The following is a 17,557-nucleotide window of genomic DNA, read 5'->3' on the forward strand; positions in this document are numbered from 1 at the left end:
GGAGTTGATTATAATTTGCTTGTACTTGGCTTTATTGTTGCACGGCTCAGTGAGATGTTGCAGTTGCATGTTCGATAACAGGCTGAGCGCGCTCTGCAGGAAAAGGCGGCTATATAGTAATACACTTTTTCCTACGTGGCTCACTGTGGTGGAAGGGGCCCGCGCTGGAGCAGTGCAACGTAAACACCTCACGAGAGTGAAATACAGTGACAGGCCTAACAGTTAATGGCTCTGAGCTCGGCAACCGTAGAATACATCTCCACCAAATGATATGATGTACTGTATTCCTGCAGCTCCGTCTCTGGCTCTCATTTTCTCTCCACTCCGCCTCAGTGTGTCTGTCCTTCTCCCTCTTTCCTGCCACATCTTCCTCGCCTTAAAGAAAACAAAAAAACAACAACAAAGCTCTGTTTCTCCCCCCCCCTCCCTTTCCCCCCTTCATTATTACATTCTCCTTTTCCCTCTCTCCTACTAACAGGTCTGTCTCTCCCTATCTCTCCACACCTCCATCTCTTTTTCTTACCCGCATCTAGCCGCCTCCCTCATTCGCCCTCTCATTCCATCTCATTCCACCGCTCTCTTTCTCTGTAGCCTGCCGCGCACACAAACACATACCCACAGCCTTGTCACTCAAAACAGGAGGTTTGGCAGTGTATTTGTTTAGGCCAAACACGTATACACATCCCAGTAATCAATATTTCTTTTCCTGCTACTCTCCTCACATATTTTATGCCACCATCCCAAACAACACTTCGTCCTCTCCTTCTCCCCTTGTCTCCTTCCTCTCTTTCCGGTCAGTCAGTCCATCCTAAGCATTATGCACTGTATTTACAGTACCTTTCTTTTCTAATCATTCTACTGCTCCCTCTACTTTTTCATTCCTCCAGTCACTTGTTCCTCTCCACCCCCCCACCCCCACCACCCTCTCTTCTTTTCTTCGCTGCTTTCTTTTCTACCCAAAAGACTGATCAGGGTCAAGGAATCAGCAGACTGTGACAAAGAGAGGAGAGTCGGATGAAGATAGAGCGAAAAACACAGAGAGGAGGAAAGGCGCAGAAAGGGAGAGTGACTTTAGAGGGAATATTATGTCAGCAGGCCCCTGTTAATCAATGCAATTGTGTTTGGTACCTGAAGCCATGAAAATAGGGAGAAGAGATGGGGGGAATATGAAAAGACGGAGCACGAGAGAGGGAGCGGGGAGAAAGTGAGAGGGAAATAGAGAAAGGGAGGGAGAGCAGTTGGCACCAGAAGTAAATTGAAAATGATGTGCTGTATTTGTGTGTGTGTGTGTGGGTGTGTGTGTGGCTAACATATTAACCCTGTTATTTCCCAGGTAGTCATTATCTTTCTGTATGCTTGTTAGTATGAGTATGTGTGTATATGTTTGTAGGTACTGCATTAACCCCCATATCTGTTAATCATTAAAGCTGCTCTACGGGCATAGTGTATCCATGCATATGTCTGTGTGTGAGTGTGTGAGTGTGGAGGCGGCTGTGTGAGGGCGAGTGTGTTTACAGTGATCTTAATTGTTGTTATCATTCATGCAGCACAATAACCACCTCCGCCCCCATCTTTGTCTCTGTCTGCTATTAACTCTCTCTCCCTCTCACCCTCCTTCCTTCTAACGGCCGGTTTCTATTTTTCCTCATATTGTTCCTTCTCAGCCTGCAGCCTGAATAGCACCCATTTCATCTTCTCTCTGTCTTGCCCCCCCCCCCCTGCACCCCGTATTCCTGGTCCAGTATTTCCTTCAGCCAAAGCTAACTTTTATTACCCCATGGCTAGATTCAGAATTCATTTCTCTGTCTTGCCTGTGCGCAATCTCGGATCATTTTCTGTCTTTGGCTCTTTCTCCTTTTCGTTCTCTTCTTTTGTCTTTCTTGCTCCCTCCTTCCTCTGTTCTCCTTCTTTTTCTCACTTGATTTGATGTCCTCTGTACTGGACACTAAAAAAAAAAAAACACACACACACACACACATCAGAGTCTAACTTAATCTCTTCTTCTCTTGCTTCTTCTTCACCTTCTTCTTCTCCTCTTTGCTGTCTCTCTTTCTTTCAGGCACCCTCTCTTAGTGCGATATATATCTGCCCCCCCCCCCTCGGCAGGTTGCCATGGTCGCCATACCTACTCTCTCTCTCCTATTGGTCCTGGCAGAGTGGGCAGGTCTGGTGGACGCCTCCCCCCACCTCCTGCTCCGGCCCAGCCCGCGGGAGCGTGATGCAGGGGCCATGATGAACTTCAACATCGCCGTGATCCACGCCGGTGCTACGGTGCAGGCAGAGGCGGCCGTGGCGGGGCCTGGGGGAAGGGTGCTCTACCCTGGCTTCGGCCGGGTATACGGCTCCCTGGGGGAGAGCGTGGTCACCCAGTGGGGCTCTGCTAACGTCATCTGGCTACAGGTTGGACACTGTCTCCTCTACCTACTGCTCATTCAGCCTTACTTGAAGGCAGGGAATAACAATGACCATCCATTATTCATACTCACTCTCATTATTGGAGCTGAATGGGCAGCACGCTGCCGCCGTTGTGTGGGCTCCGCTGAATGAGTGGGAGTCTGGCTCGGCCGACCACAGCTTGTATTGCTTGCCAGACATGTCATGCATACTACAGACACCTTCCATATGAATAACACAAAGTCAAGACATACTGCCCTATTTGTTCTACTCTGTCTTTATCCATCTCTATTTGTTTTTCTCTCTTTCTTCATTCTTCTATCATGTCCCAGGTGAATGACAGTAGTCCTAAGACGGTCCTGTCCCAGCTGTGTGAGCTGCTGGCGGCGCGGCCCCTCCAGGGTCTGGTTTATGAAGAGGAGAGGCCCCCTCGCACAGCCTGGGGTCCTTTGGCCCCCATGCTGGAGTTTGTCTCTGCGCAAACAGGACTGCCCATAGTGGCTGTAGGAGGGGGAGCGGGGCTGGGGAGGATGCCACAGGTAGGAGGGGGGGGGTCGGGATTGGGGTGGGAGAGTGAAGAGGAGGTGATTGCATCTTGTGTGTGTGTGTGTGTGTGTGTGTGTGTGTGTGTGAAAGAGAGAGAGAGATAGAGATGAGGACATGATTGTGTAGCTCCAAATGTGAGGACTGGCAAGTGGGATAATTTTAATTAGGTGTGTGCTGTATACTGAAGCAGTATGGATTGACAGCACTATGAATGGAGTATAAAAGGTGAGCTGCTTATATTGCCATAACACCTTACAATGTCACCATGTCGCACATCCTCTCTGTGAAGAAAAGGTTTGGGGAAGTGCCGGTGGGACGGAGGGGATTTTGAAGGTCAGGGTCACTGATCTGCTGAAACTCTGCACTGTTTGATCTGTAAATGGCACCAACTGGGGCTGTTGCTCTGCCTCTGATGTTCCTGGGAGGGAGGCAATGAGCAGACATGGGTGTGTGTAGGAGTGAGTAAAGGTGTGTTTGTGTGTGTGCGCACTGTACATTTGTGTACAAGTGTTTATGCATCAGAGAAAAGTAGCGCCACATGCTTTTCACCAGCAAACGGGGAAAAAAAGAAACAAAAAGCATTGCATTTGTGCTTACAAATAACTGTTTTAACCATTTACTCTTGAGGAATTAAATTGTAGCACTTTGATGAACTTCCTTTGAAGATGTACCCTCGCCTAGTCCTCATCCCCTCCCATCCTCTGAACAGACTTTTTAGAAACACTCCCTTTTGGACGTCATAGGAGAATTTGTGCAACAATCCAAGCTGCTTTAGCCCTGCAGCTGCACGAGTGCTGCTGCTCCGCAAAAACTTCAAGCCCCGTGATGCCTCAATGTTGTGCATAAAGACGGAGCAGTCCAGAGAGTTGTAGTTTATGTGGAGAAAGTGCTGTCTATTACTTACACACTGTATTGTAGCTGCAGTTTAGACTCAGCACAACTGCAGAGGATGAATTTCACAGTTAAGATTTTTAACCAAATCTGCTGCTCTCTTCCCCAAATCAGGAATCAGGTTCCATCTTTCTCCAGTTCAGCTCCTCTACTGCCCTCCAGTTAGAGGTCATCTTTGAGGTGCTGGAGGAGTATGACTGGACCGCCTTTTCCGTGGTGTCCACGCGTCACCATGGCTACCAGGATTTCCTGTCGGTGGTGGAGGGCCTGACGGACGGCTCGTTCATCGGCTGGGAGAAGAAGAGTGTGGTGATCCTGAACGTGACCGACGACCCTGGGGGGGCACGCACGCGCAGGCTGCTGAAGGAGAACGAGGCGCAGGTGAGACAGGGGGGAGGGAGGGGGGAAAGGGGGGAGGAAAGGGGAGGAAGTGCTGCGAGTATCATTGGGGGCCCCCTTCCTGACAGGTGGCTTCCCAGCTTTTTCCTTCCTTCTTCGTCTCTCCCTCACCCCCTCCGCATCTCTCTCTCCCCTCTCTCCTCTATCCCTCTGTTCTTCTCTTCCCCTCCCACCTCCCAAGGCGTAAAGAGTTCAGCGGTACAAGAAACCACGAGTCAATCTGATCTGCTTGCTGGTTGTCATGTGGCTTTGTATGAAGAGTTACGGAGTGCAAAGTGCTAAACAAGTTGAAGCACTTAAGACACCGTTTTCCCTTAAGTAGCTTTGAGGTTAGAAAAAAGATCCTAATCCACACTGTCTGACAATATGACATACATTATATATTCTGTCAGCTTGTTCCGGCTCTTCACTGTGGACGCTTTACATGACGTTTACACCCGGTGAACTATTTACTATCTAACGTTCTTGATGTCTTGTGTGTTAATTTGTGCATATTTCACACAATACCCCCCCAACTCAACATGATCTGTGGGTTTGAAAAATGTCTGGCGGCACAGCAAGAGTTTGTAATGTGTCACCCACCGGCGGGCGGCTGCAAGGACACGATGATGGTTTGCACCTCTGGAGACTTTTAACCAAACCGCCTTTTCTAATTCATGTTTCCATTCTGAGACAAACAAAGCTTTATTCCCAGTCTCCTGATCACCCTCTGTCTTTTCTGAACTTTGATTTAACTTCAGTTTAGTTACTTTCTCTCTATATATCTACAGCACAAACAGAGTATATAGAGAAAAACGCTCACCCCATTATTTCATTAACCTTGACCAGAATGACTCGTGGTTTTGGTTTGTACCTCTGCTGTGTTTCACTCCTTCATACTGTATGCCTGCTCCCTCTCCCTCTCCTACCCCACGGGCTCGCTCGTTCCTCCCTTTCTTCTTTCAAACTTCCACTTCCCTTGCTCTTGTCTGTCACTCTCAACATGCTGTTTCCATTCTCTCTCATTCCTTTATCTTTTTTTTTTTTTTTACCTTGTCATCCTCCCTTAAACCACCTCTTTGACCCCACCATCCTCCTGTATAATTTTTCGGTCATCTCTGTTTTCTTGTGCTCAGTCCACTCCCCTCCTTCCCCCCCCTCTGCCTCCCCTCCTCCTGCGTTTCTTTGCCTGGAGACAAGCTCACTCTCCTCTGCTGCTTTGCTTTTCACCTCCATCTCTGTGTGGCTATCTTTCATTCCTTCAGTCCATTTGTCCGTCCCTCTTGCTGCATGTCTTCCTGGCCACAGTCTTTGCCCTCCGCTGGCTCAGTTTAGTCTGGGTCTCAATGTCATCGCTAATGTCCCAGCATGGCCACTGCAGCTCTGTGCATGTGTGTGTGTGTGTGTGCGTGTGTGTGTGTGTGTGTGTGTGTGTGTTTGTGTCTGTAAGTGTGTACATGTGTATTAGATTCCTTAGACTCCACTCTGCTAGTGTCACTGTTAATATAACATAGTGCCTGCAGCAGGTTGCCTATACGCAGTGCTTGCTTTTTTAACCCTCTTGCTTTTCACAACAACCCCCTCTTCTTATAGCTTTTCTCTACCGCAGGACTAATAAATGCTTGTGATTGCTTAGTGATGCCGTGTATGTTTGCATTACATGCTCTCTCTCTCTCTCTCTCTCTGCCACATGGTAATTTCTTCTATACTGTAGATGGCCTGATGCTGGCGTCTGGGTCAATTTCTACTCAAATCTCTCACTGCCTATCTCTTGTTCCATTCCTCTTCCAGCTTCTGCCTTGTCAGTATTTCTTCTGCTCTCTCTCTCTCTCTCTCTCTCTCTCTGTTGTTTGTGTCTCTCTCTCTCTCTCTCTTTCTCTCCATTGTTTGTGTCTCTCTCTCTCTCTCTCTCTCTCCGTTGTTTGTGTGTCTCTCTCTCTCTCTCTCTCTCTCTCTTTCTCTCTCTCTCTCCATTTCCCGTCTTTAGATATTGTGTGTGTCTGTTTATAACTCTGATTCTCTCCTTCCCTCCTTAATTCAGTCTCCCTCTCTGTCTGTGGCCCTCTTTCTCCCTCCTTCCTCCTCCTCCTTCCTCCTCCTCCTCCTCCTCCTGTCACTCTCATTCCCTGCCTAATTCACTGGAGGTTTATTGGCATACAGGCAGGATTGTTTTGCCAAGCCATTACAGTTCAAAATTCAATGAAGGCGCAATTCTCAAAATGTGCTTTCAGTCTGTCCCCCCCAACCGCCACCACCACCACCTCTTCCTTCATGAAAGAGCCATCTTCCTCTTTTTTGTCCTTCGATTCCCCTTTGTCTCGTTTCCTCGCTCCTAATTTTTTAAATGTATTTCTTTTATTTTAAACACTTTCTTTTTTCTTGGGTATTTGTCAGCATTTAACCTCACCCCCGCTTGTTTCTATCTTTTCACTCAGCTCAGCTCAGCTCCATCTTCTTCTTGTCGATCCCTTCCTTCTCTCTCCATTTCTCCTCTAACCCCTTAAAACCCTCTTTGGTCAATTTCTAACTCCCCCCTCCTCACCCATCCTTACCTCAGCACTTGCAGCAGAGAGAGCTCTTCCACTGTCCCTGCTCTGTCTTTCTTTCCTGCCTTCCTCTCTCTTTAATGTTTTTTTTTCTGTGTTTCTCCCCAGCCTCACTCCATCATCTGCACCCTTCTTTCACAAATATCTCTTTTCTCTCCAGGCCCACGATTTCACCAAAATATGTCATCCTTTGCTCTTCTTTGCTATCCCCCCCTCCTCCTCCTTTCCGTTCTCTAAGGAGTGACTATTCTGTTTTCCCATCTCTGATTACTTCCCTCCATCCCCTCGTTCTGCCCCCCTCCGTCTCCTGTTGTCTCCAGGTCTTTTCTCCACCCTGCTTTTAATAACATATGTCAGAGTTTAACCTCTTCCCCTTTGTTTTCCCTCAGGTGTGTTTGGTCTTTAACCAGCCCCTCCCTCCCATGCTTCCCTGCCTCTCCCTCTCTGTTTCTCTGCTCTGCCGCTTACAGTTGTTTCCTCTTCCCTTTCTTGTTTCACTCCTGTTTTCATTATTCATAATTGTAACTTGTTTCATCAGGCCCAAGTTCATTAACCACTGACCCCCATTGCCTCCTGAATCTCCTGGTTAGCACATATCACATGCGGCCATGCAGTCTTTCCCCCCTTTCTGGTGTGTCTGCTTCTCTCTCTGAATCATACGCCTGACTCCCATGCACCTTATCACAACAGCTTACAGCTACTGTATCTCTCCTCTTACCTCTCCCAGCATCCTTGTTTTTTTTTCTTGATATGGCCTTTTCTATCCGACTCCCTCCCTCCCCTCCCCTCCCGCTCAGGTGCACCTCTTCTCCAGCTCTATCTTTCTCCCCTTACTTCTCCCACCCTCTGTCTCTCTCCATGTCTCCCCTGTCCCCTCCTTATCTCACTAGCGTGTATGTGTGTGTGTGTCTCCCCTCGTCCCTGTTCCCTCCCTGCCTTCCTACTGTCCTCCAGGTACGCTTGCTGTACTGCTCCCAGGAAGAGGCTGAGCTGGTCTTCCGAGCCGCCTGGGCTGCCGGTCAGGCCGGAGCCTCGCACATGTGGTTTGCTGTGGGGCCAGCTCTCTCAGGTTTGGGCATGGAGAGCCTGCCCCGGGCTCTGTTTGCCGTGCGGCCCCAGGGCTGGAGGGACGAACCTCGCCGGAGGATCGCTCGGGGTGTGTCTGTGCTGACTCATGGGGCAGTGGCGATGCGCAAAGATTATGGAACCACGGGTGGGCCCAACTTTGTCACCAACTGCATGACGGATGCTAATCAGACCCAGAGACTGCGGGGCAGGATGAGGTGAGATGGAGATAAGGGCAAAGAGAGAAACTTTAAAGGGGGAATGTGAGGAGGGAAGGAAGAGAAATGGTGGGTTTGGGGGTAAGTACAAGGCAGTTGGCAGGCTCCAGACAGAATATGTGAAAAAAGGAATGAAAAGAAATAGAGACGGGATGAGGTGTATTCTACGAAACGAGTTGGTTCGGTGCCAGAATGAGCTGGAAGGTATATGGGTGGAGTTGGTAGATTCAGTGTCAGAGAGCAGGCACAGAGGGGATATCTGAATTTGGAGCTGGCTATCATCCATGCAAAATAGATGTTGTTGGTGCGTGTAGTTGTGAGTTGGTGAAATTACCCCAGCATCTGTAGCAAGCGGACCATGTCTCATGTATATTAATGAGCACGCTTTAATATATTCCTCGTAGGCTGTGCAAACAGACAGCAGCACACTCTAACAGGTAGCTCAAGTGGTTCTGGTTTTCATCTTGGTTCATTTTTAGTGCCAGTCATTTCTGCTCTACATAAACACTTCACACATGATATTGTATAGAGTGACTGCTGGAAGTTCGGTCAGCGTGAAAATGAGCCAAACATGTAATTAATTAGTTTATTCGCACTCATTTTGGTAAATGAAGCAGAGCACAAACAATGTGGCAACTAAAGGGAAATGATTAATGGATTCTTCTGTCTTTGTTTATAAACTACTGTATGTCCGAGAACAGAGGAGGACGATGTGCTCATTTCCATTTTTTTTGCACTGCTACCTGCTGTTCACTGTCTGTAACTGCAAGCTGTTGTTCCATCTGAGGCTTTCTGTCATGTAAAAAAAAAAACCTTTCAGATTTTGTGTTTTGAAGCCAGAGAGATGAGACATGAGGAGACAATTAGAAGGTCTGTCCTGTGTGATTATCAGACAAACTATAGAGCTTGCAGCTGATGCAGAACGCAGCAGTTGTTTGACTTCAAAGACCCTGACACTTCTGCACGTCTGATCAATTGTCTGTAGATTTGATAAATAGACAAGCCCTGACTGTCACCATAGAGGTGCTGTGATTTAGTTTCAAGAGGGGAGAGAACGGGGCACGCTTTCTGTTGCATCAAAACCAGCTTTAGGATCTATTTTTTCCTCATCCTCTCCAAGAACGCAATTAGTTCATTTGATAATATTATGTGTTTACCGTCATTTTCTTATTTTCTTCCTTCTCCTTTTGTCTCCACCCATCCTCCAGGTATTTCAGCAACATCACACTTGGTGGTCGAGACTACTCCTTCAATAGTGATGGTTACCTGGCGAACCCCTTCCTGGATGTAATTTCCTGGACACCTGGACGTGGATGGGAAGATGTAAGGACATGACATGAGTTCTTTATGTCTAACCATGTGCTCCGAGTGTCACGATCCTCTTGATTTGCGCTGTGTATTATTTTGTTGTTTCCATAAACTGTTTTAATCTTGAGATTCTGTAATTTTGCCCTCTGTGAACAAGTTCAAGGACAAACGCTTCAAGCAACTGAACCCGACACTGGTTTTGTGCTGATTCGAGCACATTGTTCTTGAGCCTTAATCTCTCCACGTGAGGTGGAGAAGCAGATCCGTGCTGCATCGGCATCTGAAATAAGGATATTTAAATCTGACAGCGAGGATAGGCAGGTCACATGGGTTTGTGATCATGTAAAGTTCACTATGGCTATTGGTGCCTGAGGCAGAGGAGAGAAGCTGGCTGCTGACCATTTGACCGCGCATTGTGTGCTCCTACTGTGCTTGTTCACTTTCTGCTGTTTCTCTGCTGTTTCCTGGTTAAGGCGTACTCAAGCACACAATACCATAATACCACAACTGCAGGAATACATACTCACATATGTGGCGCTGAAACAAGTAGTGAATTGACCGATATCTAATAATCTAATCTTCTAATCTAATTTTGACAACTGATTCATTGTTTAATTGTGATTATTCAAAATTCTCCTTGGAGGTCTTTCAAAACAAGCAATGTGCTCATCACCATGGGCTCTGGGACACTGGGATGGATCAATAAATCAATTTTAAAAAATCATCAGAAGATTATAGGATCGTTTCACACGTTTTCAAGTGTAACCTCGAAAATGAAGGACAAAATCCGGAGTGAGCTAGATGTGAAGCTGAAGCAGTCTGAGTCTCCAACTCAAGTGGGTTTGTTCTAAAGTAAAAACCTTTTTAGTACAAAATTCCCTCTTTGTGTTTCCCTCGGCAGTGTTTCCCTTGCTGAGATGCAGCAGAGGGATAGTAACACAAAGAGCAACAATAACCCACTTGATTTCACTAAGTCGGACTGTTCAATCTTCACATGAGCTTCGACTGAATTTTGGATTGTATTTCTCCACAGAACGAGGACTGTGGATTTTGTCCCCTATCTCTGATTGGAGTCGCACTAGAAAGAGATCACCTAATGGCCAGCAATCAATAATGAAAGTAATCGTTAGTTGCAGCCCTGCACTGTTACACATAGAACACAATGTTCTGTTGTTGTTCTGATCAACAGTTGCTTATTTTCTGCCTGTGTTCTCAGGTCTACGCTGTAAAATTAAATGCAGATTTAAATAGTGATGAAGATTTCTGGGTGTCATCACCATCTGGCTGTAGACTCGCCATTGTTTCGTGTGTTCGAGTGTCTTGTCTACATAACTGTATGCGCAGCTACCAAGCACCAGTACCCCTGGCATGTCATGCATATTCTATAAAGCTGTGGTTTGTTCAGAAATCCTTAATACGAAGCCTTGTCACCTGTTGGAGATGTTTTCCCTTTAATACGCCGGGATTTTACCCTTGTCAGTGTCAGTAGAGAGCGCGATGCTCATTTTCTCAACCACACACCAGCGCCTCAACACCACACGGTAGATGCATAAAGACACACAGCACTCTCAGAACATACACTCCGCAACTGCACATTAACACAAACACCGCACAAATACAAATACCGATGCTTCCGCACAAGCCTACACACACACGCACACACAAGCACAATATACACATTGGTGGTTCTCAGCCTCCTGCTGGTTTTAACAGCTCACCAGAGTCCAGTCACAGCGTGTTGTAACATGCTGACTCCTGCCATATCCCTCAAATCCCTTTCAATTAGAAGCTCCTGCGCTGGTCCTTCGACTCTGCGCAAACCCAGGGTACGAAACACGCCTACATACATACGCACCCTCACTCACACTCACACACACACGCACACGCACACACACTCACACACACACTCACACACACACACACACACACACACACACACACACACACACTTACTTAGAGCTTCCGCATAAACATCCATATGTGTGTACACACTTCTTGCATAAACCTTATTGCACACACACGCACACATGCACGCACACACACACACACACACACACACACACACACAATGAGGATAAGACGCCTGTATCTGCCTATTATGCACATCCACGCTGTTGGCTCTCCCTGAATATTTAATGTTCTCTTTACAAGACTGCACCATTACCTAGAGCCCGGGAGCACCCAGCTTAGCTTACTGAAACACTGCAGACTAGTACTGAAGGTTGGCCAGCATTCGCATGGCTTGCTTCAGCTGTGAAGGTAGCACACAGAGATAGATGTTCCAGGATATTAACAGAAGTTAATGAACATTTATAAACTCCTCTCACAGCTGCTGAGGGATAAGCTTTTAGGTTAAAGTGGTTCCCAGTTCTTAAACTTTTGCTCCAAACCAGAATATTTTCCATGTCTTAAAATATACCAGCAATTCGAAAAAGTGGGAGTGGGAGTCTTTGGCTGCTCTCGTTCTGACGTTTGTGTGTTTGCTTTCCTGGGTATCTGTCTGATGGGGAGTAGAATGTTCTCCCATAAGCTCTATCTGTTTCCTGTCTGTGTTCCCTGAGTGTGTTTTGATTGAATGTCTGTTGCGGAGCTGCGGTCGAAGTGCAGTCAAAACACTGTCATTGTTGCCACCTCCTCCCCCTCTCTCTGCCATCGCTTGCATTACACAGACAGGCAGGCGGGCTGCACGAAGCTGCCATACTATACTCTACTCGCATGCTTAAGCACTCGCATTGTTATGTGTTTTTTTTATGTGTGTGTTTACTGTATACCTTCATGTATTTCTGTATGGGCGCGCATGAGTATGCAGTTTGTATGCACACTTTCTTTTGTGTATATCACCTCAGTTGTCTCGCTTGTCTTGACTTTTATCAGGTGATATGCCAGGTTTCAAGAAAAGAAAAGAGACTGAATCTTCCTGGGTGTGGTTCTGTCTTGTGCTGCATTCAAAGGTCTGAATATCCCAGGCACAAGCATATAACGCATCCAGAGTGCATATAAACAATGCAAAGAAGCAGGGAAAACAATGACACAGCCAAAGGAATGCTTGACAGACATTTTCAGGTCAACACTGGACACAGAACAATGTGGCCTCACAGCATCATCCAAGAGCAGATTTAAAAAAAAAAAAAAAAATCATACTGAAATAACACCCGCAGCATTGTGTCTATCCTCTGCACGCGTGTTTTCAATATGTAAACGCCTCTCAAAATGCATTTTGACCAGAGCTCAAAATTCTTAAATGAAACCATAACTTAGGTTCCAGGCGATCCGGTGGCTTAGAGCTACTGCTTGCCCCCAAAAAACCCCCATAACCACCGCTCCCTCACTGAAGACTATTCCTATGTACGAATCTGTGAGTTTGTTGCCTTCATCCTACTCAAAGCCATTATGTGTAAATTATTATTATTTTGTCCAAGGTCTGTTTTGACACTAAAGTAAATGACTTGTACAAACATATCTGGATAACCACTGTAGCCCCATCAATCAGTGTAGCCTTTGCACATGCACAAATTTGTCAGGTAATTGCTCCTGTCCCACATAACAACAAATATTAAGGCTTGGTGTTGTAAGATGGAGTGAGGGGAACAATATCCTGTATAATACCTGTACAATACAGTCAAAACCGGCTCCATGACTCTGCGGGAAATACTACTTTTATGAAGCGTATGATATTCTGTTTTTTATTGAAACTGCCAGAGAGATGCTCATTCATCTCTGTAGTCACAATCTAATACTAATACAGTTTAAATATGAAACTGAATGAGTTTAATGAACATCCCCCTGAAACAGCTGTTGATTGGATTCATTGGAACTGAACTGAATTACATTGTATTGCTGTTCATGTTATTGTGTCGACCCTCTCCATAAGTGATGACACGTAAATGTTTAGGGCTACAGGGCTGTTTTTATTTTGATAACGTTTACCCTTGATTTGATCTGGTTAGAAAATTAAAAAAATTAAGAAATATTACAAAACACATCTATCCGGATATAAACAACAACAACAACAAAATAACAAAAAACAGTACAGATGTTTTCCAACTCCTCACCTGGATAAAACCTTTAGGCTAAAACAAACCGTTGTCACATACAAACTGAAACACAGTAGAAACACTAACAGTGAATATAATGTATTTACATATTTTACTTATATTTCCGCAGTGGTCCTGCCTGCAACAATATAATATATATAATAACAATAAGAATAGTTTAACTCACGATACAATACAAACCTAAGAAGTAGTTCAGTAGTGCTGTAGAGATGACCCTGTTTTGTTTATCATCATAAACAAAGCTAGTATCCATTCAAATACAAAACAACACAAAGCCAAACAAAATAAAGAATACAGTGTGTGGTTGAAATGCGTGCATCTGTGCACTCCACCTTTCTCTAATGTTTCTCTTGCCTGTTCCTCCAGGTAGGCTGGTGGGAGAACGGCGTGCTGAGGCTCCGGTACCCAGCCTGGTCCCGCTACGGGCCTTTCCTTAAACCACCTGATGATGCCCAGCACCTGCGCGTTGTCACGCTGGAGGAAAGGCCGTTTGTGATTGTGGAGCTGGCAGACCCCGCGTCCGGAACCTGCATCCGTGACTCAGTGCCCTGCAGACGACCCCTTAATGCCAGGTTTGAATCCTCTGGAAATCCTCAGAAAATTTTCAAAAATAATTAAAAGTAGTTTTAGGTCGATGTGTGTGTGTTTTATTATGTATGTAATATTACTGTCTTTTTCCATATGACAATTTTTAATGCAAAATTTAAATTTCCAAAAGTGGAACTGTAGGGAAATAACAATAAGAAAAGTAGCAGCCGTTCTACTATACTTAACGATTTTATGAATGGAGTTCCAAACCTCTCATGATGCCGTCCAATCGAGGGGGCATCAATCACTTATCAAAACTGTGGTCTCTTCACTGCCTGACCATAATCAATAACAGACTGCTCTCCAGAGGATCAGTGGAATGACTCAGGGGTTTGGAATCAGATATGACCACAGTGGAGCTTTATGGTTCATCAGCTCCTGGAGGGATGACAGCACCTACCCTACACTGGTCGATCAAACCTGTCACTAAGGGCTTGGCCACAATATTCCTTCTCAATGACCGTTTCCTTCTGTTTTCTTTTCCTTTTCTTTCCCCTCTTTCCCTTGCTCAGCTGTCCTTAAGCTTTCCTTTCCTTTTCATTCCTTTGTAATTTCTTTTGTAACTCATCCAGTGTAGGAATGCACCATTACATCTCAATGAAGATACAGTTTTTAACACATTTTGTTTGGCACGTGCCTCATTTTTTTTTACTAATTTTATTCTTCTTTTTGACTCTTTCCCAGTGCCATCCATGAGGGTGTCGCTCCCATGAAACAGTGCTGCAAAGGCTTCTGCATTGACATCCTCAAGAGACTGGCCAGGATTGTTGGCTTCACCTATGACCTTTACTTAGTGACCAATGGGAAACATGGGAAGAAAATTGATGGGGTTTGGAACGGCATGATTGGAGAGGCAAGTCATTGTTTATGTGTGTGTGTGTGTGTGTGTGTGTGTGTGTGTGTGTGTGTGTGTGTGTGTGTGTGTGTGTGTGGGCGCCTTTGGTTCTGCTTGTCTGCCTTTTTGAGCAATGTGGTCTCATTGTCGGCTTTGTGTCACTTTCGTATGCGTGAAAGGTGTGTGTGTGTGTGTGTGTGTGTGTGTGTGTGTGTGTGTGTGTGTGTGTGGGGGGGTTTATATTTATGCCTTATATTTTGGGTTGCATATTCAGTCAGCAAGTCACATAGTAGCATTCCTCAGCCTGTGCTTCTATGTCCTGGGTGACCAGTTAAACGTTATGTGTCACATCAATCGCTGTGAGAGTTATGGCCACTTAACCACTGCCAGCAATCAGACAGCTGTCATTTATTACACACACACACACACACACACACACGTGTGTTCAGAGACAAACATACCCTATAATAGAGGGCAAAAAAACACAGTTACACAAATTAGCATGATGGCTAACCCATGTGGTGAACACAATGAATACAGAGTCTTTATCTGCAGAGACACATCTCTGTACACATTAACACTTACAATCACAAAGACACACACACACACACACACACACACACACACATTGACAGACACCCCCTGGCTAGTTGCGATTAGTCCTTGATATTTTCTTGGCAATACTCACTGAGGTTCATGATCTTCCATCAAGAAAAGACACAAAGATGCTGGCAGAAAAATAAGAAAAACAAGCACGCACTAGCAGACAAGCAGCCACACATGCTCGCACACATACTGCGATCGATATGGGGGCTGCTGTTTCATTGAAGCGCCCCACTGTTTCTATCTTTGTCCCGGAGGGAACTTGCCAAACACTGGTTGTCACGGGTTCCAAAACAGTTTCACTGCGCTCTCCTGCTCAATCATTTATAACTTGAGCCTGGGCCAAAGCTGTCTGTGGGATCTATTTTCACATGCAAAAGGCCAAGTGAATGTTGTTTTCTCAAACTAATGTCAGTCTTTTGATCAGATGTTCCAAAGCCTGCCATTCTTTGATCAGGTAATCCAGCGACTTGGCAAAGTTGAGAGGAGGGTGCTTTGCTTTCCGCTTCGCTTCATTTTTCTGCTGATTTGCTCTGAAGAGTGGATGTGCAATGTCTAATGTAGATTAACATTTCACTTGTACAATCAGCAGACACAGCAGTTTTTTGGTTTTTGTAGATGGTGGCGTGGAGGAAACGGGCTTGAGCTCATTTTGTATGCTAAAGAGATGCACAAGAGACAAGTGCTCAGTGTTTGTGCCGGACTATATCCTCGGCCTTTCTCATGCAGGCACATCAGAGGGTGTACGAAGGGCCAGGGTGCAAAAATGTCACTCTCTCACCTGGACACACACTGTTAACTGTAAAAGACTTTACTTTGTCTATCTATAACCGCCACAGGAATTACCCATAACTAGATTTCTCCCTCACTGCTGGTTCTTGTCTCCTTTAGGTGGTGTACAAGCGAGCGGACATGGCCATTGGGTCGCTGACTATCAATGAGGAGAGGTCAGAGGTTGTGGATTTCTCTGTCCCTTTCGTGGAGACGGGGATAAGTGTCATGGTCTCCCGTAGCAACGGAACTGTATCACCATCTGCTTTCTTAGGTAAGAGGCTCTGTTTATGGGAAGCGTCAAGCTGATGTAAAGAGTCTAATCTAATTGTAAAGTGTTGAGTTTGCATAAAACGCCTCGGTCTTTGGCTGCTGGTCCTTACATTTAGATTAGCCGTTCCTTTTCCTCAGCTGCCTGTGTCTTCCCAACTTATAGTTTCACTCCGTCAGCAGACTCAAGACTCCAGCGGGAGAACACTGTTATTGGCCTATAGACTGCATTGAGATGATTGTAAAAAAAGAGAAACAGTGTTTATGGACTTCTGAGAATATGTTTGCTCCAATGGTTGTTATTTTCACTGCATATATATATATATACACACTGTATATAGGACATAATGTGCCAGCTTTATGAAACTTCCTTGTCCCTTCTATTGGTAAGAATGATACAACTACAAATTCTGAATATATTAAAAATGCTATACAAAACTACTTAATATACCCTTATGTTTCATAATTATTTAAGTCTTTTTTTGTTTTCCTTTTAAAGAGCCCTACAGTCCAGCGGTGTGGGTGATGATGTTCGTCATGTGCCTGACCGTGGTGGCTGTGACCGTCTTTATTTTTGAGTTCTTCAGCCCTGTGGGCTACAACCGCAGTCTCCAGAATGGCAAGAGTGAGTGATGGGTCTAAGCTGTCTGCATTTCCCAGCCTGATAGATGGGTCTGCGCGCAGTCCGTCACTGTTGCTACACGGATCGAATGGACAAACACTTGAACACACTCTTGGAATGTGGTTGGAAAAATTTTTAAATCCAAACATGTTTTTTTTTAAGTGTGGTAGGGAACTTTTTGTTTCAGTTCAGTTTGTTTTCCGACTGTCCGACTGGTCAGTTGTCACATTCAGAATGAACCGATGGACATTTTGAATGTGCTGCCTTGAGCTCTTAACTGTGAGTGTGGCAAAGAGGAAATTATACCTACAGCATAGTATTTGAACTGCATCCAAGTGTTCTCCATATTGAAGCAGCCATTTATTATTCAACAGTATAGTTTGTACCCCTGTGATATTCAGTATGCCTGATGCTTTGGTCCAATACCCAGCCTGACTCGCCTCTTTTACTGCATGATTGCTGTGCTC

The 17,557-nt window shown here is 45.5% G+C and overlaps 1 protein-coding gene across 1 annotated transcript in view; it reads left to right on the top strand.

Annotated features, from left to right (window-relative positions):
• The first annotated feature begins 2,065 nt into the window (after positions 1–2,065).
• The window catches only part of grin2db (glutamate receptor, ionotropic, N-methyl D-aspartate 2D, b), a 30,162-nt gene continuing 14,670 nt past the window's right edge, over positions 2,066–17,557 (top strand). Inside the window, exons 1-9 of the mRNA XM_023426359.2 lie at positions 2,066–2,400; positions 2,727–2,933; positions 3,946–4,212; positions 7,710–8,038; positions 9,247–9,361; positions 13,768–13,973; positions 14,674–14,842; positions 16,319–16,472; positions 16,968–17,093. Coding sequence (XP_023282127.1) covers positions 2,113–2,400; positions 2,727–2,933; positions 3,946–4,212; positions 7,710–8,038; positions 9,247–9,361; positions 13,768–13,973; positions 14,674–14,842; positions 16,319–16,472; positions 16,968–17,093 — 1,861 coding nt within the window. The 5' untranslated portion in view covers positions 2,066–2,112. The remainder of the gene's footprint in view (positions 2,401–2,726; positions 2,934–3,945; positions 4,213–7,709; positions 8,039–9,246; positions 9,362–13,767; positions 13,974–14,673; positions 14,843–16,318; positions 16,473–16,967; positions 17,094–17,557) is intronic.

The sequence above is a fragment of the Seriola lalandi genome, unplaced genomic scaffold (assembly GCF_002814215.2).
Source record: "Seriola lalandi dorsalis isolate HSWRI2012SDOR001 ecotype SW California unplaced genomic scaffold, Sedor1 jcf7180002054825, whole genome shotgun sequence".
Classification (NCBI taxonomy): domain Eukaryota; kingdom Metazoa; phylum Chordata; class Actinopteri; order Carangiformes; family Carangidae; genus Seriola; species Seriola lalandi.